General features: G+C 36.1%; 2 protein-coding genes across 3 annotated transcripts in view; one reads left to right on the plus strand and one right to left on the minus strand.

Annotated features, from left to right (window-relative positions):
• LOC145941638 (synaptogenesis protein syg-1) overlaps positions 1-23,714 on the minus strand; it is a 273,743-nt gene that overhangs the window by 120,974 nt on the left and 129,055 nt on the right. For both annotated transcript variants that reach the window (XM_083047832.1, XM_083047838.1), the window contains exons 10-11: positions 7,566-7,734; positions 7,431-7,472 (exon numbers count right to left, since the gene is read on the minus strand). The gene's annotated coding sequence lies outside the window, so the exon portion shown is untranslated. The remainder of the gene's footprint in view (positions 1-7,430; positions 7,473-7,565; positions 7,735-23,714) is intronic.
• The window catches only part of LOC145941649 (limbic system-associated membrane protein), a 203,006-nt gene that overhangs the window by 59,569 nt on the left and 119,723 nt on the right, over positions 1-23,714 (plus strand). The window contains 1 exon segment of the mRNA XM_083047852.1: positions 1,535-1,644. Coding sequence (XP_082903978.1) covers positions 1,535-1,644 — 110 coding nt within the window.

The following is a 23,714-nucleotide window of genomic DNA, read 5'->3' on the forward strand; positions in this document are numbered from 1 at the left end:
ATTTTCCTTTTCCTCTCTCTCTTTCTCTTTCTTTCTTTCTGTAAATAAAATAGATTTCTTTCTATCTCTCTCTATTTCTCATTCGAGTACAAGATACGCGACATTCGGATCTGAAATCGGATCTAAAGTTTACAATAGCGCCATTATGGTGAAAAGAAAAAAAACGAGAAAGACAACTACCAAGAGTATGTTTCGATCGACTTTTCCTCTTTAGATTCACTTAAGATATAACATTTGAGAAACTGGGTATTTTAATAGAAATTAAATCCTTTCCGAAGATTTGGCGAACGTTTTCTCGAAGCAACGTCGCTGTTGCAGCTGCGAGAAATTTGTGCAAGAAATAAAACGACGATAAAATGAATTTTCGTAAAATATTTCGACAAGACGTACGACCACAAACACTCGCGCGGCTGCAATCTAATTTGATACCATAGAAAGTAGAGAGAGAGAGACGGTACAGCGAGTACAAAGAGCGATGTATAACGCGTGTATAAATTCGTTTTTGCGACATACCCGACCCCATTATGCGACCTCGTATCGTGTCCTGCCGACACTCTCGCCCCTAGAAAATGCGGGCCTCGCGCATGAGATGCGATCGCGGACGGAGAGGACAGATGGGAGGAGAGGGAGACCTCGATCTTCATAAGTATCTCGAAATCTTCTCGTTTCGGAGATTCGATCATGCGCATACACGCAAAGGACCGTCTATCTTCCATCCGCCGAGACGACGAGACGATGGTCGGAAAACGTAGAGACTTGAAAAATTGCATTTTGTATTCAATAACTAAGCTGTCACACCGACTGGTGAGCTTCTATAACTCAAAGCGCATCCACGCAGCCACGCGTACATACAACCGCCCCTAGATCGATCGATCCTCCTTTCCTACCCCCTGGTGGTAAGCAAGGGGGGAGGAAGGGGATGCACGTACGCTCTCTTCTCCCCCTCCCCCTGGCATACTCGTTGCAAACTCACTGACGTTGTGATTTCAAAAAATTTCGCTGTCGAACTTTGTATCGGATTTTGTCGATCGAGTTCTCCCCCTGTCCCCCTTCTCATCCCCGAAACTCCTTTTTATCTTCCGGCGCCAATGTCTGACAGATCCCGAAACTGTCTCATATTCGTCAAAGCGAATTTGGCGGAAGATTTTACTAGCATCGTTGCTATACACACGTGGATCCGACTGTATTAAAATTTAATTAAAACGCGATGTGTGACAATGAGATACAATGGTGCGCAAATAATATGTTGTAATATTGTCGAAGGGATATGCCGGATGTAGAATGTAATTAACGCGAGAATTTACACGTGATTTTGCTTCCTTATCAGTCCACGAGCGATAATGAAATGTACATACAAGGTTATTAGTTAATTATTACGTATGTTTAGCCTAGAAAATTTATCGCGGTTTTATGATAATATGATACTTTAGAGATATCATTATAGATAATATTATACTTTATGTATCGATGTATGTATACATCTTTTATATACTTTTATATACACTGATTATATATATATATTTCCTTTTTTCAGTTACCACCATCCCTGATCCTGAATTCGTCGACGAAATAGGAAATATTACGGTACCGGCAGGACGAAATGTCAAACTGGCTTGCAGTGTGAAAGATCTCGGATCGTTTAAGGTATGTATATTAGGTAGGAAAATTAATACTTTATTTTATTACATTTTCTTAAGATTTATTATACGCGAAATGTATTTATTATTTTTACCAATTTAATTATATTTACGAATTGCGATTTGCGAAATGGAAGAGAGCGGCGATTGTTTACTAAAAAACTAAAAAAAATTATTGAGTCAATAATATAATATAACATCTACTTGTATAACAGCCTGTATTAATATCGAAGATAAAAATTTAATTATCTTTATTAAAACGAGCTTCGTATAATCGCAGACTTTTTGAATAAATATTAAACATTAATATTTCGTTCGGTCGACTTTTAATTAAAATTTTTTTTAAGATCGATGTATTTCCTTTCACTTTCCGTCTGCTTAATCTTCTAAAGCTCAATTTTTGCTGGAAGGCTAAGCAGAAAATTATGAGCACGTGACATCGTTAAATCACGTGGTCGGATGATACCGAGATACTTTGATAAATGTCATTCATCAATAAAGGATCTCATTAAATTCGAAGCGTGGGACATTAGAGAAAAATCGAGGGCGAAGAGGAATATATGTACGTATCTTCGTAGGATCTTGAATAATTTTCTCATCTGGCGCACTCATCTCACTCAGCTGTTATCGTACACGGAATAAATTAATGGCATCGTGGACGTATATCGCGCATCGTATTTAATATATTTTCCTGCTACGAGCAACGAGTAGGTCGCACACAAATTGGTTACTACCAATGGTTAAATCATAAGTAGCGCTATATAAGATTGCGAATAATATTAAAAATTTCAAATTTCGCAAATGATCAGGCAATTTAATTCCGTTCCAGTTATTTGAGATTGTCATTTTTTTTCTCGCGCTTCGGTAAATTAAAGCTCGTTAATACGAACGCGATAATATCGCTCTAAACGTATATAAACTGCAAGGAAAATGCGCGAGTAGTCTTTCTTATCTTTTTTCTCTTTTTTTTTTAATCTTAAAAATGAGCCTTCTATTCATCAGAGTGGCGTTTCTCGCAACTTTTAACTATTTTATAAAGAAAATCTAACTCGCGCGAGAGAAAGATATATGGTATATGAGAATACGTAGAAATGTCAAGCTCTTAAACACAACTCGGAAACTTAGTCATTGCGGTGCTATTCGTATTCGCGAATGAACCAGAAACACACAAATGCTACGGTAGCCAGAGCAGGCGACAAAAGTCAGAAAAGTTCGAATTTTACACATCCGGCAAGGGAACACTGAATTGGTGCTTTCTGAATCTGAGAGCGTCAAGCTCGTCGCATCGGTTGTCATCTCGTTTTACATAACTAAATCAAAGAACTCGATCGTTCCGGCGAAATAAACTCTCAATATGTTGTTTACGTCTTGTTAACTCTCGATGCGTCTAATAACAGGATAAAATGTTGTATTATAAAAAAAAAGAGAAATTTTTTTATATTTATTTATATATTTTTTCGAGAAGGATGAATAAAAATGTCCTCTTTTTAAATTTAACTTTCTTAAACCGAATGAGCAAAAATGTCATTAATTAAAACAGTGATATAAGATTTCACCGAAGATCAGTGAAAATATTCACACTTTGCTCCTCCGTCTTATATCTGATTATAGCAATAAGATTTCGATTAAGAATCACTAATAATTGTGTATTTGCAATATATAGCTTTTATAACTTTTTTCATTTATCTTTGATTGCTATTTTTTTTAGAGAGAAGCTACTCTACACATATCATCAGCAATGAAACACGTAACTAGTATTCTAGAATTATGTACATTATTATTCTTTTACGCTTAAAATATAATAAACCTACAAAAAATGAACAAGAACAACTCTTTTCAAACTCAGATATTTCTTTTTTTAACAAGATATATTGTTATAAATTTATCTCATATATAATATTATATATATAAATGTCAGACGATTTTAAAATATCACTATAACTGACAGCCACTTTATTATTAATTAACTGAATCTTTTAGTGAAATTTGCAATGCTATACTTACATATATAATTGAGATAATCAACTATTCACTGATAATATGATTTTCAATGATAATATGATTCCATTTAAGAGAAAAAAAAGGAAATAAGCCACGTATATGATTACAAAGATATTATATTTTTTTCAATCTTTGCTGGTTCAAAATTGCTTACTTTATCGTAATCCTGATATACAATTACTTAAATGTCACTTACTAGCAGTGTTGTGCTTAGATGATTTTAAAATTAGCTAGATAAAGATGAGATAAAAATATGTAAATTTATCTTAGATAAGATAAAGATGATTTTATTTTAAATATATAATATATAGATAAAAGATAAAATTATATGACGATTCATCTAGATAACTTCCAGATAATATTATTTTTAAAATCGCTTATGTAAACAGTTAAAAAATGAAATGTAAAATAAAAAAATTAAAATTATAGATATAAAAATATATTTATAGTTTTATTTATAAGTTTTTATCGTTTACTGCTCAAGTTCTATTACTTAAAATATTTTCATGTGCTATGAAATTCTAAACCAAATTATCTGAATATTATGTTAGATAATTTAGTAAAGATAACACTTTTTTTTATCTAAGATGCAGATATAGATAATACATTTTTTTATTATCTATATAAAGATAAGATAACGCCAAAATTTCATCTAGATGATCATCTATATAATTTTATTTAGATAACAGCAAACACTGCTTACTAGTCGAGGTACCTGTGATTCATTGGAAATAAGAAATGCGACTTTATCTGTTTTTTTTTTCTGCGTTAAAATTAAAAGAGTGTATCTTACAAACGACTCAGTTTGAGTTAAATCAACTTCTTCTGTCTTTTGGAAAGATTTTCAAAGCGTGCCAAAGATCGAGCCGGACAATACTTTGTCTGCGCGGAACGATTTTGTATCGCGATTCGCGTGCAACACACGGCTTACCTCTCTCTCCCTGCCACTTCTCCACCTTATACGAGCCTTATACTGCCCCTTAGTGCCCTTTAGTGTCCCACGGAAAGGCCACGAGGGATCGCAACCGCTAAACACGCACTTAAACCACCCCTCGTGTATGTATCTTCTCACCGGGATCAACATTATTACCCTACGATCATTCGGGTTCGCACGGATATCGAACGACGAGGCAATCGATTATTATCGGCAAATTATTATTATTATCGTTTTGACTTTCGTACACGCGATGACGCATAATGACACGCGCGTATTTAATTTTACAGGTAACGGAAATCGCAAAGAGTGATCGATCGTATATATATGTGTGCGTCGTAACAAATGTAAAAGGGAAGGTTAGCAGTGAAATATAATATATTTAACAAAGAGAGAGAGGAATTTAATTTTATAAATTTTTCGAGAGAGGGACGAATAAAAGTTCTAATTTTAATCTAAATTGAAATGAGCCGCGTATGAATTGCAAAGATATCTTTTTTTTTTTTTTTTAATCTCTGGACTGAGCGCGCGGGATCGAGGGGGAGGGAGGAACAAGGCGGGGATATTTTATATCGCTTTGAACTCCGTTTGATATAATTTTGCATTCATTGCCAGGGAATCCGAATTATTTCGCAATCTCTCTGAAGTTGCGCTTGATGTCGTTAACGGGTACATTTACGCGCGAAAAAATTTTATCGCGTTTAAACGTATTCCTACATTTTTCTGGTCTTCCGGATTGCGCGCCGAGTGAGCCCCCCTCGTCCCCCCTTGCGTATTATCGAAGAAAAAATTTGCGATATTTAATCCTCCATCGAGACGGTGCAACGAGATTCTCTCAGCTTTTTTTCTTTTTTATTTTGCTCGCCGTAAAAGGATCAATCGTTCCCATCAAGATACAGCCCCCCCCGCCAAGAAAAACAATCGCTATAAGTCAAGATATTAAAATTCCAAGTTTTTTTTTCGTGGTATGATATCTCGCCGAGAAATTTCCTTCGACTTCTTAAAGTTCTCACCGCAATATAACCAGAAGAAAGTTGGTCACAATTACGTTAAATGTAATCTTAATTCAATCCTTGCCATTATTAATACCGTCGCGTTTAAATTAGCATTTATAGAGACTATTTGATATCTCATAATATTTTTTTATTACAAGTCCTTTGAATTTTTCATTTCGTTTTTTTTTTTTTAGAAAATTCTTTATACGCTTTTGTGTGCGATTTTCTAAATTTATATAAATATCATTCAGACATATATGTATATAATTTTAACGCCTGCGATAATTAATTGTCTATACTGAAATAAATTACATATACATGAGGAGTTGTGTGGCGTAAGTCAACAGTTTATACAAATAATTATATTTCGTTTAAACTTAAGCCTCGACATATTTCACGCAGTCATCGCGAGAATGAATAATAACGTTGATTTAGCGCGAGATCGTTAATTTCTGGTTATAATAAATCTGAATAAACTCTCACTCGCAATTTACACGAGTCATTTATGTGTTCCACGATCGAATCGTTACATCGATTGCTCGTATTTTGGACGAAAGCATATTAATTTTGATTTATCCTACACTCTTTTGCATTGCAAAAGCCGGTCGTCGTCTCGTATGAATGAAACACACGGAGATTCACAATATATCTCAATATAACGATTGTATGGAGAAAGGACATCTGTTTTTTTTCTACGTATATCTCATCGGACTTTCAGGTTTATTTGGAATTTCGTCGGCTAGACACGTATACATGTACACACGTTCGGCAATTTTTACGCTTCAATACAGCCAAATTCACGAGCGCCGCGAAAGAAGAGAAGGAGAGGAAAAAAAAATGAAAGAACGAAAGAAAGAAAGAAAGAAAAGAGACGCATGATTCGATGCGCAGCCAACGAAAATGTAAATCCACCGCAACTGCGGGAACCGATGGTAACGCGCATCCGGCCGGAAGTAAAAATTCCCCTCGGCGTTATTGTTCTTTGGTCGCTTGCCCGATGTACGGCTCGGCTCGTATCTTAACGTGGAATTTCCCCATTTACCGATACTATTTCGCGATGCAGATCGCGGCCTCTGAGTCCCGGTAAAACGTTAAGGATATTGGCCCCGGCGATCGGTATATTTCTGCGGAAATCGAACGAGGAAGAGATGTCCGATAAGAAAATGCATTTCGATTCCTACCCGGGATACGAGGGGGTACGCAACTTTTTCCGTCCTTCACGTCGCCTCGGAAATTCGACTGTGTACGAAGATCACACACATCGTCGCGCAAACATATTTTATAATACATATAATATATAATATATAATATAATATAATATATTAATAATATATTCAATAATATATCCTTTTCTAAAAAAGATATGTAAAGTCGATACTCGCATATATCGAAGTTTATTGTTGTCGGTTTTCCGTGATGCTCATTGGCTGTCAAGATTCGCGTTTAGTAGTAGTAGTTTAACAGTTTGTTCAAAATAAAATTAAATAAAATAATAATATCAGAGTTTTTAAATATGTTGTAATATACTATCAAACTCTTCTCTTGCTAACCCTCGCGATGACAGCCTCTCGATGTTACGAATATAACGCACAATGCGAATCGAAACAATCAATCAGCATCGCGAAAAAAATGCAACAATACTTGCGAGAATCGACTTACAATTAACATGCCTTTATTAGAAAGAGATGTTATAATATTTTAAATTCGATTAATATTTTTGACAATTATCAGCTGATTTTTATCGAAAAATATTAATCAAATTTAAAATATTATAACATATTATTATTTTAATATTTTCAACATATTATATACACCCCCATAACCGCAATAGAAATATTATAAAATAAACAATTTCTCACTCACCGATACGTGCAATAGCGGAGTTGTAGTACACAGCACAGTGATCTGAAAACAAAATATTCAAATTATGTTGTATATACATATGTGTGTGTCGAATATCTTATAAACAGTTTAGAAAAAATGTTTTATTTTGCATACCTCATAGTTGCCCCGACGTCGCCCGATGCCTCCCCGGGCCTCCTCCTCCTCTCTTGGTCCTTCGTAGCACTCACGACACTCGCGAAAATACGAATAATTACGATCGCCCGATACTTTACACGGCACTCCCGACACGACGCGTGAATCGCACTGTGTATCGCAATGCTACCTGTAACAAATAAAATACATACATATTAGAATAATCTTATTATTTCGCATTATAACATATACAATATAAATATGTAAGCTAGAATTAACGATAAATATATCCACGGATCGCAACACATTCGCGCGCGCGACAACAGATTAAGTTGGGTTATGTTGGCAAGAGATTTTTGCATCGAATTTTTCGCGAAATATGCGTTTCGAACAATTACGCCTACATATTAACGTTGAAATTATGATATGCGATTGATAAATATTACAATACAAAGATTAGAAATCGTTTCTAATGATTATGCTTACTAATTAATCACAGCGGGACGCAACTCCAACTGCCTGATACTCGCGGCGTTTCGGTAATGGCCGAGGCTACAAACATCGGCAACTTCATTCTAATAGCGCGCGCGCGCGATACTATATACATGACTTAATATTAATAATTAATTAAAACTCGAAGGAGATTCGTTCGAAAAGATATAGCTTTAGAAAGAAAAAATATTAATCGAGAATAAGGTATTATAACATATTATTTACAATATATTACTATTTTATAACTTTTACCATATCATTATTTTAAAATTTAATTAGCAAATTATAACATACACAATATAAATATGTAAGCTAGAATATTTAATTAGCAAATTTTCGCTTTATTAATATTTTTTGACAGAAATCAGTTGATTAAAGCGTTAATTTGCTAATTAATTTTTTAAATAATATGTTTTAAATAATATGTTATAATACTTTAAACTCGATTAATATTTTTGACAGTTATCAGCTGATTTCTGTCAAAAAATATTAATCGAGAAGATATTGTAACATATTATTTACAACATATTACTATTTTAATTTTTTAACATATTATTTTAAAATTTAATTAGGGAATTAACGCTTTAATCAGCTAATTTCTGTGAAAAAATATTAATCAAATTTAAAGAAACTTTATATTATTCTTTTTAAAATATCATTTTTTTTAAACATAAAACCGTAGAATGGCGCGCGCTTGTGTTGTTCTAGTATAATATATATAATATATATTAAATAAAATATTAAATAATATATTGTATATAATATATAAAATATAATATTTATACGTATATCTGAAAAAATGTTAGACAGAGAGCAAATCTATATCTCTGTGTTACAATCAACATTACATTTTATGCAGTAAACCGCGTAAAATAAAAGATCGATAAGATCGATACTTTTGAAATATGGAACATAAAGATGGATCAAGCTTATTTTCGGAATGATTTCCCCGTTGTTTCAAATATATATATATGTATTTTGTTAGAAGTACTATTCGTATTATTTCCAACAAAGCTTGAATCGGGAGAGACGAGCTAGTTTTTATTTTATCGGAGTACGTTTTTAATGTTGTTGATTTGTCTCCACTTTATAGGGCATTCGCGCAAAGAGAATCCTTCCACCCCTTCTCTCGACTTCTCTCGTTTCTCGATGAGAGTCATCGTTGTACTGTAGACGAGTAGGTACACGTCTGTATTAAGCTCTTCTCAGATTATTCTCCAATTAATTAGCCCGAACGATTCTTCAATTGATCCTCGGCGTGCAACCCGCCACCATCGACGAGCTCCAAGAGGTTCGTTATCCTCGATTCGCTCTCACTCTTAAACTCGAATGGGTAATGAACTGGAAGATGGTTCTCGTACTCGGTTGTATTATTAAGATGTTAGACTGTGTTATGCTTGACCGCGCTTTTGGGGATAACGAGGATAACGGAATTAAGAGTGTCGGAGAATATCGTGTCGATATATATCGCACATCTGCAACTGTAATGATGTATCTTCAATTTCAAATCCTTCTTAACTCTAAAGCAATTAATTCACTTTTTATTATCGCGTCTAAATAAATATTTAGACTAAGTTTGTCCGTCAATTATTTTGCATCGTCATATTTTTCATTTTTTACTTTTTTTATCGTCTCGATACGTTGTATGTATATTTTTTATCTTTGCTCCTTTTTATCATTGTTTTATTCGGATATAGAAATACTAGCGATATAAAGTCGAAAGAATTGCGAGCTTTCCCTACCCTTAAAAGCCCGGGATGTCCCATACGGGAAGGCTTTTTTTTCTTTTTTTTTCTTTTTTTTTTTTACAAAATAATCATCGATTTTTTTCCCGCTTAGCTATCGGCGCGAGGGACTTTTTTTTCTCTCTGTCTCTCTGATCGTCGAAAAATCTGACACCGGGCGATCTCGCGCGCGCGTTTTTATCCCCACAAATCACGGAGCGGCTATGCGGCACGCGATTCGTCGATAAGCTCAGGCTGTCTGCTCGCAGAACATCTATCGTTATATCGATCGCTCGTCCGTTCGCTCTCTTGCGCAGCACTCGACTGCTGTCGTCAGGACACACACCGGCCCGGGTGTTTGTGGATATACGTGCTGGATATACACAGTGTGCGCCGAGAGTCTACTTCGGAGCGCCGACAGCAAAACCGCAAACACGCGGCTTGGCGCGACCAAACCTCAAACCAAAGCCAACACTATTGCCGCGGGGGTAAGTAGAGCTTATGCAGTTTCGATGAGCGACCGCGCGAAGAAAACTTCTTTCGCGAAAAAAATTTTTAAAAAAATTGCCCCCCGTGCCTTCATTCATCACCCGCGAAATCGTTCTCGACCGCACGAGAAATTAATGCCCTTCATTCGCCCCCGGTAATTTTGTCGATTCCGAGAATGTTCCTTTCTGTAAATGCATTTTTTTAAAAACGTAAAAAAAGAGATGAATCACGTTCGTTGATAGTTTGGCAATTGAGAGAGAAAGAGAGAGAGAGAGAGAGAGATTCGTAAAAATCGAATTTATACAATAAAATTTTATTTGGCAACGCGTCAATCTCTCTTTCTCTATAAAATTCATAAAATCCAAATATGATTGACACGTCCTAAAACAGAACGGCCAGTAGTCTCAGATTGAAATTATTGACGTATATGAAAATATCATTGAAATATTGACAATTTATCGTTGTTTGTGATTCAAGTATATGCCACAAAGTTATATCGGTAAAACGGAATGGGAATTAATACGATATATAAAGAAAATAAAAAAAGTAACAAGTCTAAAGATTAATGTCTTTATTTGACTGATAGATCGAAAAATTTGTCCTTAAAAAATTGAATCATTAAAAGATAATAAATTTAATGACCTCAAATGACTATTTTCGTTATTTGTGTCTATAAACTGACACAATGATTCGTGAATCTTCTCGCAAATGCGCTCGCGTATTTACATTTAGAAAAGAGAGATGTCTAAATGCCGGATAAAAAGTCGCTATTACCGCGGAAACAGTAAAATGCAATTCAACCCAGATCAAAAACGCAAAGGAAATGTAGTCATAGCTGGCGTAAAGAGAAAAATTAAGTATTTGCATCTGCGAGACGCGAAACCTCCGCTTCTCCTAGCGTTTTCTTTCACCCCTTATTTTCGCTTTAACACGTAAATTGCCGGCTTCCGACATGGTACAGATACTTAACTTCTGTATATTCGCCGTATATATGCCGTCTGCGTTTTTCATTTTGTTCGTGTAACGCTGTTTATTATGCTCGACCATTATTTGAAGTGCGCATTTATATTTTTTCTATTTCTTTTACATATAAACGCGGTATATTCTACACTTTTATTTCCGCACGTGTATATAACGTATTCAAATTCTACGATACACTTTTGCAAAAAATACTCTGAAAATTCTTAAAGACTTGAAGAATGCTCGTATTAAACAATGCTTAGTAAATGTATGTTTAATCGACATAATCGATTACAATTAGTATAAATGGAAACCCAATTGGTCGTTGCGATAGGTTTCAATTGTTGATTGTCGAGGGCGCTATACATATGACTGCTCCTATATAATACATAGATAGGATAATCATCCTAGTTATATCATCCCTATATAATGCTCGCTATTGAGAGAATGGAATCTCCTAACACGATAATGCTTGTGTTCAAACACAGTGCGAATTACTAAGAATGACTCTTCAAAACATTGCAATTCTAGAATTGCTTCCAAGACTTAAGCAGCCATGTGGGGATTGATATAGTGATTGAAGAATAAATGATTCACTTAAATAATTAGGAAGATATAAGGCTTCATTGCATCAATGTCATCTCGTATCTACGAATATTTTAAAGCGCATAGTGGTACTATTTTTGTAGAATAAAATATATGTGCATAAAAAGGGAAGACTTTTTTTATCATTACATTGATAATTAAATTTGTTGACATACGCTAATTTAATCCCAATTATTTTTTCCCGTCTGCTAGAAATCAGCGTGAGAAATTATTTCAGTCTGTTTGAAATAATGTAATTACACTCGTTAAATCTTTCAGAAATGAGAAATGCAAAAATATCGCGTTTCGTTCAATATTTTTGCACGATATACATACCTAATACAATTTGTTTACGCGAAACATAGCCTTGTGCGAAAAGTCATATCTGTACATTCTTATCTTTATAGCTTTATTCCCCAACGGGATTCCTTTCCAGCGGCATAAATCTTCCACTACTGGCCTCGTCTTTTTTAAATTAATCCTTCCGTTCATGTAAAAGCGGAAACTAATGAGATATTTACGTTGCCAGAGTGCTCCTTTCTAATTCATCTCCTGCGGGGCTATTAATAATGCGAAATCGACACATACTAAAGACGTACGATGGGGAATTAGCGCTATCTCTGAAAAAGATTTCTTCAAGAATGCACACACACACACACACACACACACACACACACACACACACACACACACACACACACACACACACACACACATATATATATATATGTTTATATGTAGGTGTGTGTTACCCGTTCGACGTAACGAGGCTTCATCCGGGCTCTTTTGGGGCTAGTTGGGCATAATGAAAGGAACAGTTCGGACTGATGGACGTGAAAATACACACCCGCACACGTACATAAACACACACGCGCACACACGCGTATAGTAACAGTGCCAAAGTGCCGAAGAGTGTTTCGTGGTGCTCGAACTAATCGATGCGTTAATCTCCTGACCTTTTATCCCCACGTTTCGACTCTCTCGCTATCGTTTCGACCCGCCCCGATCATCCGATCCCCATCGTCCACTCCTCGATCCGCTCTGTTCGATAGAATATTTTCTATCCACTGAGAGCCGAAAAACGACGTTGAGATATTTCGAAAAATTCTTCAATCTTACGCCACGTCTCCCTAATCGACCGCAATATTATATCCTTCGATCTTATATCTTAAAATGTGTGTTCTCTACGGTTCGAACAACCGTTTGTCAGTCACGTCAGAAGGAACCTGTCGATGGTATTTGCAATGATACTCGTGTATGGAAAACTGATAGCCATTGCTATCGTAATAATATGATGTAAGTGATATAATATAAAAATTAATAATAAGTGTAAATGTTATAAATAATAAGATATAAGTTAGCTTTTTTAATTGTAATTTAATCTAATTTTTATTTAAATATAAATTAATATTTAATAAAGCATCAGTTTGCTTTAATTAATTTCTTTTAAATTTAATAGTAATATTTAAAATATATAAATATAACTAACGTGAAAAAAGAGAAAAAGAGAAAAAAGAGAAGAAAGATTTAATAAAATATGAAAACAAAAATGGATAAAATGGATGAAACATTCCGCGTATTCAAAATAGAAAATAAAAGTATTTACGTAAACTCCTACCTGATTATAAATGATTAATTAATGTGAAATAATAATTCACACATTTATATGTCTAAATAAAATTCTATTAAAAATATTTGGTTGATTTTATGAATTACACAAAAATAAATCTTTTAAATATATATATATTTTTAAATGTGTATTTCTATTATGTGATTTCTAATAATCAGTTAAAATAATTATTTCTTTTCATCTTATGTGAACACAATAAAATATTTAATAAATATTACATTTTCACAAATTATATTAATAACACTCTATTTATTTCTTTGTTATAGTTTACGTTTCATAGATCCATTTCATGTTTGCATATTTTATTAAATCTCTCTCTCTCTCTCTCTCTCCTCTCTTCCTCTTCTTTCATGTTATTTTAATATTTTTAATATTTGAAATATGATTCAATGTAAATTCGAAAACTTCAAATATTTTTCGAATAAGAATTTCTCTCTGATATTTTTTTTACATTTTATTATTTCAATTAATAATCTTAATTATTACGTTATTAATATTTTTTATGCATTTTATCTATTGTTCTCATTAAAAATAAATTTTTAAATACATTTATCTTTAAGCACACAAAACTATTTAAATGATTATTTTAACATTCGAAATAAGCTTATCACCGAAATCAACATCGCATTTCAAATGTTAGAAATATTGTTAAAAGTACGATATCATTTATTGAAACGATAAAAGAAGATTGTAAAAATTTGACGAGTTTTGATTTCGAGTAATAAAGTAATAAAAAGCATCTACATCACTTTTTTTTCACGCGAGTTAGTAATTTCGAAGCGGATGTACACATCGCTTTTACGGCGCTTTTATTTCGCGCTTAGAAAAGCACGCGGGTGCCAAAATTGCGCGCATGCAGCTGTAAAAGTGTCGACGTAACCGTGTCATCGTCGTAACAATAACACTCATTGCCAACCAACGATAAGCTTTACACGGTGGACAGTAATAAAATCTACACCCGCATAGTGATTTAAATGCTGTCCAGCGGGGAATATATCACGACGAATTTCGCAGACCAGATGCGCTACGAATTTTATGAGGTTCGACATTCTCGTGAAATGTAACGGAGCTTACGTCCTTCCTGAAAATAATGGCAGAGAATAGATGGGAGAGAGACTAACGAAACGTACAGAGCAAAGCTCTGCCAGAAAATGATTACGATATGATAGTCACGAGATGCGATATTAATCGAATCCCGTTCATTTAAACGCACGTATATATATATACGCAAGTATAGAATGAACATACATATATATTATCTTCTCATCGCTTCTCGAGCATTCATGGTGCAGAGAGAGAGAGAGAAAGAGGGAGACCGTCGTTTCCTCTATCTATTAACTTGAGCGTAAATATTTGACCAGGTAAGGTGACTTTGGACTTAAACGGATAAAGAGGTAAGAGCTCTCGACGACGGTGTCGGGCGAAGGATAGGATAGGATAGGATAAGAAACGCATACCGCAATAATGATCTAACGGCCTTCTCATTTGCGCTGAAAAAATTGCTTTGTGTTCCGGAAGGAGGGGGGAAAATCTTCCCCCCTCTCTCGCGTCCATCACTCACTGGAATTTCGTCACCCTTTCTCCCGGACGCGCCGGCCCTTTCCGTGAATTTCTCACCGGCGCCGTGATTCTCCGGGTGCGTGTTCCGGAAGAGATGGCACTCATTTTCCCGACCGTTGATTCCGGATGGTCTCACGAAACCTGCTTTCCCTTCTACTTTCCTCCCCCGCCCTTGCTGCTCCGTCGCGTCGCCACCCTCGGTCGCCTCTAAGAACGCAAATAGACAAGGACGCGACGCTCGCGCGGGCTGCATCGCCGTCCCCTCGATCAGCCGAAATTGCTACCGACGTAGTCGTGAAATTTTAGTGCCGCGAATCTCTGAATTGTTCCGAACCCGCCGCGCCGCTCCTCTCACCTTTCTCTCTCGCCCCCAGTCTTTGCTCCTTTTGCCGCCCCCTCTCCACCTTTGTCTGCGACGTCTTTATGTCGTCGGCATCCCGGCCGAAAAATATCTCTGTAACATCGCGCGCAATCCGACGGCCGATTCGTCTTTCCTTGATCCCTCCGCCTGGATACGGATCCTCATTTGCATGCATTCGACCGCGCGTAGGGAAACGAAAATAGGAAACAGATAGTAGTCAGATTTTAGGAATCACGGTGAAAAAATTTTTAAAAAAGAACGCAAAACAGGCGCTTTAATTTTTTTATGTCTTAGGGGTTGATCTTAAATTAATATACGATAACGTGTTTTGAATATATAAATCATTTCATTGCATTTACACGTGACTTTAACCTTAGCTTTAAGCTTTCTTTTCGCGAACGTTTGTGACAATTCATTTTGCGTACGAATTTATGTTATACATTTTCGTGCCATTATTTATATTTATTGAAAAAGAAATAATATATTTTTATTGAGAAAATAAAGACAATCGCGCAAAATACTTTTATCATTGTTAATTATTTTTCTCTTGAATTACGGCGTTATTTCTTGAAACTGTTTTTAAAGAAAATATATACATACATATACAAAATTATATATATTTTGCGAAATATTGTAATAAGTCGAGAGATATTGTTACTTCAAAAAGAAACAGTTTGATATCATGTATATATATACACGACAAAGCGGTATCACACGATAAATAATAACACGGCATTAATATGATAATATAATAATAATTAAACACAAACAAATTAATTGTGCGGTAGTGTACAGACCGCAAGTAGCAAATCTAAATGAAAATAATCCATTTATTAGCAATTGTTTGTATGCGTAATATTATTTGAATTAAACCAAATTTTACTCTTATTGTTAACCGAGTTGGCAGTAATTGAGTGGAGTAGAGCGCCAAAACTCTCAAAACCAACCAGGTTGGCACTCGGAGCTTGGTAAAGGATTAATATTTGCCATCGCAAGTCATTGACTTAAATTATGTAAGTTGGGAAATGTGTTTTACAAAACTCCTTTCTCCCCCTACTATTATTGACAATCGTCAAGGAAATTAGCGATATAAATGCCTGCGTATCCGTAATGGTACTATGTAATTTGAATTTCAAACCAGCCGTAATTTTCAATATTGACACTGTTTTAAATATCGTAAAAGCGCGGAATTCGAATAAAAAGACTGTAAGATGATGAGCGACAGATTTAAATTGCAATATCGATAGTTCGCTCCTTTTATTCAAAGGTTAATCGTCATATTGTTTTAGCAATGACAATCTAGACTTTTACTTTCTCCAAATTATTTTTTTTTAAATCTTGTTTTTTTATTTCGTCGATTACGTTAAAATGACAAATTTAAAATAATCTTTTATATACACTATGTTTTATATATATTATGATAGCAGATACAACACAACAATAATACTAAGGAAAGTTATTATATCGCTATAATTACTTTGCAAGAAAAAATTAAATAAGTATATTAGTAAGGTTGTAATATAAACGTCATTTACTACAATGTTTTCGAGACATCTTGCAATAAAATACTTGGAAACACGAAGAGAAAGGAGATTTGTATTCCTACTTACGAAATAATTTTCCCCAAAGCTTCTTTCGAGTCTGTTTGCGTTCATCTGTACCAGAAACTCTCGGCCCTCTTTCACGGTACAGTGGTACCTACCCATCTACCTATTTGTTTTGTGCAAAAGCAATAGAGTTTGCATGGCTCTATCGATCGCTGCTCGTGAGGACTTGTGATAATTGAATTGTGAATCCAATCAAGCAGTCGAGATTATGAAAGAGATCGCAATACGGTTCATGGATGTGTGAAGAAAATTACACTTGCTCCAATTCTCCAACGCAACAGCAATGTATATATATTTTTTTGTGTGATAAATATATTATCCAATTACTGGTTATCATGTCGCATTTTTGTTAGACAAGTGACACGAATCATAGACTTTTGAATACACATTATAAATAAATATTAAAAAATTACTTTATAGATGCTAATTGTATATATATGTATAAGTACATATATAATGTAACAAAAATAATAATTTTCTAAAGATGTTTTTTCATATTTGATATGAAATTACGAAAATATGATGGAAAAAATTACTAATTTCAGGATTAAAATTTTTGAATGTTTTGAACTTTTTTAGACGCCTTAATTAAAAATTAAAAAATATTGTTTTACTTTGTAAATCTCAACACAGGTTTGAAAAATTAACGTGCTTCTTATGCGTTTATATTTAATAGTTATATATATTTCGAGGACTAATTAGTTTGAGATATTTGAATCATATCCCTTTGTAAGTTGCAATGTTATTTGACAGCGGGGCTGACGACACGCTTTACGGTTTGAATACCGACCACAATGGTCCCGTTGTGAAATCGATCGTCTCGTTGTTCGTACAGAGGCAAGGGTAGGAGGGTGAGTGGCACAAGCTGGGAGCGTTGAAGGCAAATCAGGGGCTTCGTAGATGATCACTATAGATGGGATGAAATATTAAGCACAGCATGGGAAGGCACAGGCGTAGGAGGAGAGCAGCGACTGCGTGGCCGAGGCTGTAGAAGTTTTATTAAAAATTTGCGTTGAAGGATGATGGATATCTTCCAAGGAGAGGCCTCCTCCGGCCTTATGTTCGGACGGCCGGTAAGAAGTCGGAAGAAAAAGCGGATAAAGTAGACGAAGGAAGCCGTTAAGGACAGAAACAGATGAAACTGTACGAATGGTACGGTTGATGAAGCAGAAGATAAGGAGAGATGAAAAAGTGAAAATAAGAGAAACGAGCCCATCCCTCTGCCTCTACTCTTTCTTTTTCTCTTTCTCTCTCTCCTCTCTCTCTCTCTCTCTCTTTGAAGGCGATGAAAGAGGAAATAGATTTTTATCCGGTTCGAAAAATTGTAAAAAAAAATAGCAAAATAAAAACGAACAACCGACGTTTTTTCGATTTTTTAGATTTGACATTTCCTTTATATCGAATTCTTTAAATTAAGAGTGACAATTTGTCGAACTTGTTTAAAAATATGTTATTACGATGCGATGATGGATAATATAGAGGGAAAACAAATATTATGCCAAGATACGATTAAAAATTAAAAAACATTCCTCCGAAAGTTGAAAAACACACATAGAAGAAAGAATATAGTAGCAACAAAATAAAAGAATATAGAGTAGAATAAAATAAATTAAACGTTTCAAAGCAGCTTGAATAGAATAGAAATAAACATGTTTATTGAAAAATAACACAGAAATGGAAAGATACAAGAGTAGCGTCTAAAGGATGAAAGTTTCTTTCTCTTTCTCTCTCTCTCTCTCTCTCTCTCTCTCTCTCTCTCTCTCTCTCTCACTCAGTCGATTGCTTTAAATTTATATGTTAAAACTGCACATGTTGAACGAGAAACGGTGAAAGAAGAGAATAATAAGATCGCAATATCAGGTAATATCAGCAGAATATATATGTGTCTATATTTTGAAATTCGGTCTCCACTGTGAAGATCATTATAATTTAGAAAGGAGAGGATTAAAGAGACACGAAGACAAGGAAGAAAATTACACGTTCGATGATAGGTATGCATCGAAAGGAAACACAACTTGAGAGAGCATCTAAAAGAGCTTCAAAAGAAAGAAGAGGAGAAGAAGAAGAAGAGGAAAGTCATTGAAAATGAAAAACGACATGGCCAAAACTATAGTGAGATGAAGAAGATGAGGAAAGAGAAGTCTCTTCGATATAATAATAAAAAGAAACATAATAAAGGATTGCGTAGCTTGTTTGATGTAGAAAATTCATAAGATCGAAGGTATTTTAAGATTGGATGAACGATAAGTATCCTGACCATCGTAGATTGCAAAACTGGATATAGGGAATGATAACGACGAGATTGCGCAGATTTATGATTAATCGATATTTAACATAAAATGTGATACTATCGGGAAAAATGTATTTGCAAAGGATATTTTAAGATTACCTATATCAGTGGGAAAGAGAATCGATAACATATTTCTTAAAATAAAATAAATGCACGTTTTCCTAAAAAGTCTCGAAAACAAATTCAAGACTTGAAAATATTTTAAAACTAACGAAGGTTTCATTTTTTGCAAAATATACCATTATGTGTATGTATGTGTATGTATATAGCAAGCATATCCATATATGTATGATAAACGTAAGTACTTGACAAGTATATATATTTTCAACATTTGCATATCAAAATGTCAATTAACACGAGGATATTAATTAAGCTCAAAAATAGCAAATTTACATGTCAGGACGTCAAACGTCGCATGCTAAATGAAAATATTTAAACGTGCATTTTTTTTTACAACGTGAAAAATATATCACATCCAATACTTGCTTGCAAAACATATTTCAAGCATAAAATGTGTACATGAAGAAATGACACGTGAGATTCGCCGACTATCGGCGGTCAAAGTTTGCGAGATATGAAATTAAAGGACGAAAAACTACACAATAACTGTAGCGCACAGAAGGAGAAGGAACAAGAAACTGAACACGGATGCAAGGATAAGCGAAACAGAGGAGGAGAGTCAAAAAAGAGACAGAGGGAGAAGGATAGAATCGGCAGTTGCGGAATCATCGCGTCGGAGAGGGATGATTTGTAGTACAGGCTCGAGGGGAGCAACGAGAGAGAGTAGTGAATTAAAGCGGTTCGTCCTCCCTAACGAAGTCAACACGCCAAGCGGACGGATGAGGCCGCCTTGTTGAGCGGAGACTGTCGTAACAAGCGTAATCTTATATAAGGTAGTACGAAACAGGGGACAGGGGAAAGACGCGAGGGTCAATTGTAGGAAGCGGGATGAGATCGAAAGTGGAGAAGGAGAAGAGGAGGAAGCAGAGAGAGAGGGGAGTAAGAAACCTCAGACCACAAAGTCGAGTTATGCCTTTTTCCTGCTTCAGAAATCGACCTTCCGCTCTTCTATCCACCTGTACTCTCTCTCTTTCTTTCCAGCGTTCTCTCTCATTCTCCGTGGTCTTTCTTCTCTCTCTTAGGTCGCCATTAAAATGATAAAATAATGTTTGCGATGGTAAGTGCCACTAAAGCCTGCCGCTTAACCGCCCCCACCGGAGGAACCGGAACCCTCGTAAAGAAGGCGACCCTCGACTTTGTACCACCTTGTCGAACCACTTCGCTCACGCTCGTTCGCCTCGGCGCTAATTTACGAACGCCGTACTCGACGCGGCGACGAGTAATCGATTTACGGTGCCCCAGGAAGGAAAGTAGCAGGGTCATAAGGTGGATAGATCGAGGCAGGAAGGGGACAGCGGGGGAAAAGAGGAAGAGGGTGGATATCCCTCCCGATCGAAGAATTTGCGGCGAACAGTCTCTCTTTCTCTCTCTTTCTCTCTCTCTCTCTCTCTCTCTCTCTCTCTCTCTCTCTCTCCCTCTCACTTCGTGCACCAAAGTGGATAAAGTATTGACGCGCGGATAATATCGTAATTATTCGCCCGCTCGTTTGTCGCATCCTTAGGGCGCCGGCGTTATTATTAACAGCAATTGGCTGTTCCCGGAAACGCGCTCTCCCAAACGCGAGGCTCCAGTATTAGGACGAGAGAGAGTTAAATTACCGGGGGGTTGGGACTCTTCCCAGAGAGAGGTCGCGGAGGCGCGTTTACATTATTGGAGATTAAATGAGCCGGATAATTGTATTGTTTACATCGATATGCGCTCGCATAAGAGAGCGAAGAGGGAGGACAAGTGTTAGGGAAAAAAAGAAAAAAATTGCACGGATTAACGTCGACTCCCTTACGTGCAGCGAGCTTTGTTTTTCGGCCCAAATTCTCCGGATGAAAATCCGTCATTTCCACGTTTCCGTTTCTCCCGCCTCTTATTCTTATATATGTAAGTCGTTTGGGTGTATATTTATGCATTCGTTTTATTTTAGACTCTTTATCGAAGCGATAAATTTTATATATATATATATATATATATATATATATATATATATCAAGCCGAATTATGGATTGTCACGTTGGCGTGATATCCATTCAATTCAATATCGCGTATTCAGGAACGTATCGAGAATATATGCGCATATTTTCGTACACACTTGGACTTATTAATAAACATTACGCAAAAATATCGATATATATTTCGTGAGTAATTCCACGCGCGGTTTTTTTATTGCTGTACAAACAAAAGGACGTAAACCTCCAACCAAATCCGTACCATACAAAATCGGATAATACCCGGGCGTGCTAAGAGAGTATTCGCTGCTGCAACTATATAATAATACGTACTACGTGCGATTATATATTTTATCAGTTTACGGCTCGACAATTTAATAAAATCGCACAGCTAAATCACGAAATACAAATATGTATATCAATCGATTCACTGCGCGGCTGTTGCAAATGTACATAAGATTATGTACAATTCTCTCTCTCTTTCTCTCTCCTTCTCTCTCTCTTGCAATTATGACGCAATGTCTCGCAGACTGGTTGACGAAAAATATGGTCGCGTCGATTTCGCCTCCTCTCTCGATCATCGCCAGCCGACAAGGCGACAGCGTTAAACGATTAAGCCCAGCCCCGGGAATGGGCCAGAGATTCTCTGACGAAAATCCTCGATATTCCAACCCTCCGCGTGCCTCAACCTCGCGCCAAATCCCTTCATCCCGTTTCTCCACGCCTTATACACTCGAAGACGCGGCTCCGCTTTCGGTAAGATAGGGGGGCTTTGACGCTCCGATTAGCGCGGACACATCGGAACACTTTTCAGCACTTTAGCGCGCGACGGGCACGGATTTCATCCCTCTATCCATCCCTCTAATTCCCCCGGTTTTTCACATTCCTCGCCCTTGACTCGTTTTCTTCGTCCCTCTCTTCGATTCTCTCTCTTCTTATCATTTTCTTGCTCAGACTTTTTTTCTTTGCGTTCTGCGTTAATTTTTCCTCACTTGCAATCTCTTATTTCGATTACATTTTCGGTTTAGATGACATATTCCTTCCCTTTTTGTTTTTCTCTTTCTCTTTTCACTTTTTCATCTTTGACGTTTATGATTTTTTTCTCATAGACTCCTTGCTCAGGATTCGTTTCTTCATTTCATTTCCATTTTGTCTTTATATTTTTATTTATCTTTAATTTGTGTAGGTGTTTCTTTTTTTTCCTTGAAAATTATAATTTATGTAATACGTTTTATCGCTGCTTCTTGTTTCAATATTTCATTTTCACGTTATACGTTTGATTCTATCTTTTTTTTCCTCCCTCGCTTTCGCTCTCTTTCTCTCGCTCCATCCATCTCGCTTCTCATTTTGTTCTGCATACTGGCTTTTTTTTCTCTCTTTCATTACTCTTTTCGCACAGCATCCTCTATGAGTATCCCTCCCTTCTCCTATCGATTCTTCAACCGCTATATCGTCAAACGCACCTTGCTCAGCTGCTTACGCGACACGAGTGTCTATTCTGAAAGGGGGTAGCAATTACCCCCGACCACGATTGTGCGAGCCTCCGCTGTCTCCCTGTGAAAGCGGGACGGGAGTGCAAGTGTGCAATCCCTAAGAGTGACGCAGGAAGCACAATCCAGCCGGATGGTAGCGGAAACGTTTACGCGTTTCAAGGATAGAAAGTGATAGAGAGAGAGGGGGAAGGAAGGAGGGAGGGGATGGATACGCGGGGCTCATTAAACCGGGAATGCTGATTGCGTTATTCTTGGGCGAGTCATTTCATCCCGTTCGGTCGCAAACGACCGTGCATTTCCGGCATGGGCGTCTCGCATGTGCCCTCTTCTTTCTTCTCCCCCCTTGTCACCCCCCTTGCCCCTCCCTCCCCCTCTTCCTCCCGCACGTGCGATTGCGAAAAACTCGTGGGACGCGATCCCGCGTCTATACCCTCCGGCTCTTAATTAAGGACCGAGTATTCAATTAAGAACTTTTCCTCGGCGAATCTCGCGATTGCATCCACGATTGTAATTGTGCGCGATCCGCGAAACCGGTTGTTTCGATCCTCGTGCGTTTTCATGGCAACCTGATGCGAGAAATCTGTATTCCCTTTATAAATTGTTAATCTTCCGCGAGAGGAAAAGAAAGAGAGAGTTCTGGTGTATAGGATTTTATATTCTTGTTCAAAAAAAATAAAGACTAAAGTTTTTGATAATATTAATATATATATTTAGATGTTAATATATATTTATGCTACCCTTAAGATTAATTAAGAAACTGAAGAAAGCTTTTTATTATTTTTCGGAACATTTGCTTGAATTTTATTTAAATATAAATATAAAACATTTAATATAAAAAAAAAATTCTGATATAGTTAACTAATATCAGTAATAAATAAAGAAGAAAAAAGTCTTGATGAGAGATAAAGGTTTTTTTTTTAAA

The sequence above is a fragment of the Prenolepis imparis genome, unplaced genomic scaffold (assembly GCF_030444845.1).
Source record: "Prenolepis imparis isolate NDT839.2.m4 unplaced genomic scaffold, iyPreImpa1.0 SCAF_1, whole genome shotgun sequence".
In the NCBI taxonomy this organism is placed as follows: domain Eukaryota; kingdom Metazoa; phylum Arthropoda; class Insecta; order Hymenoptera; family Formicidae; genus Prenolepis; species Prenolepis imparis.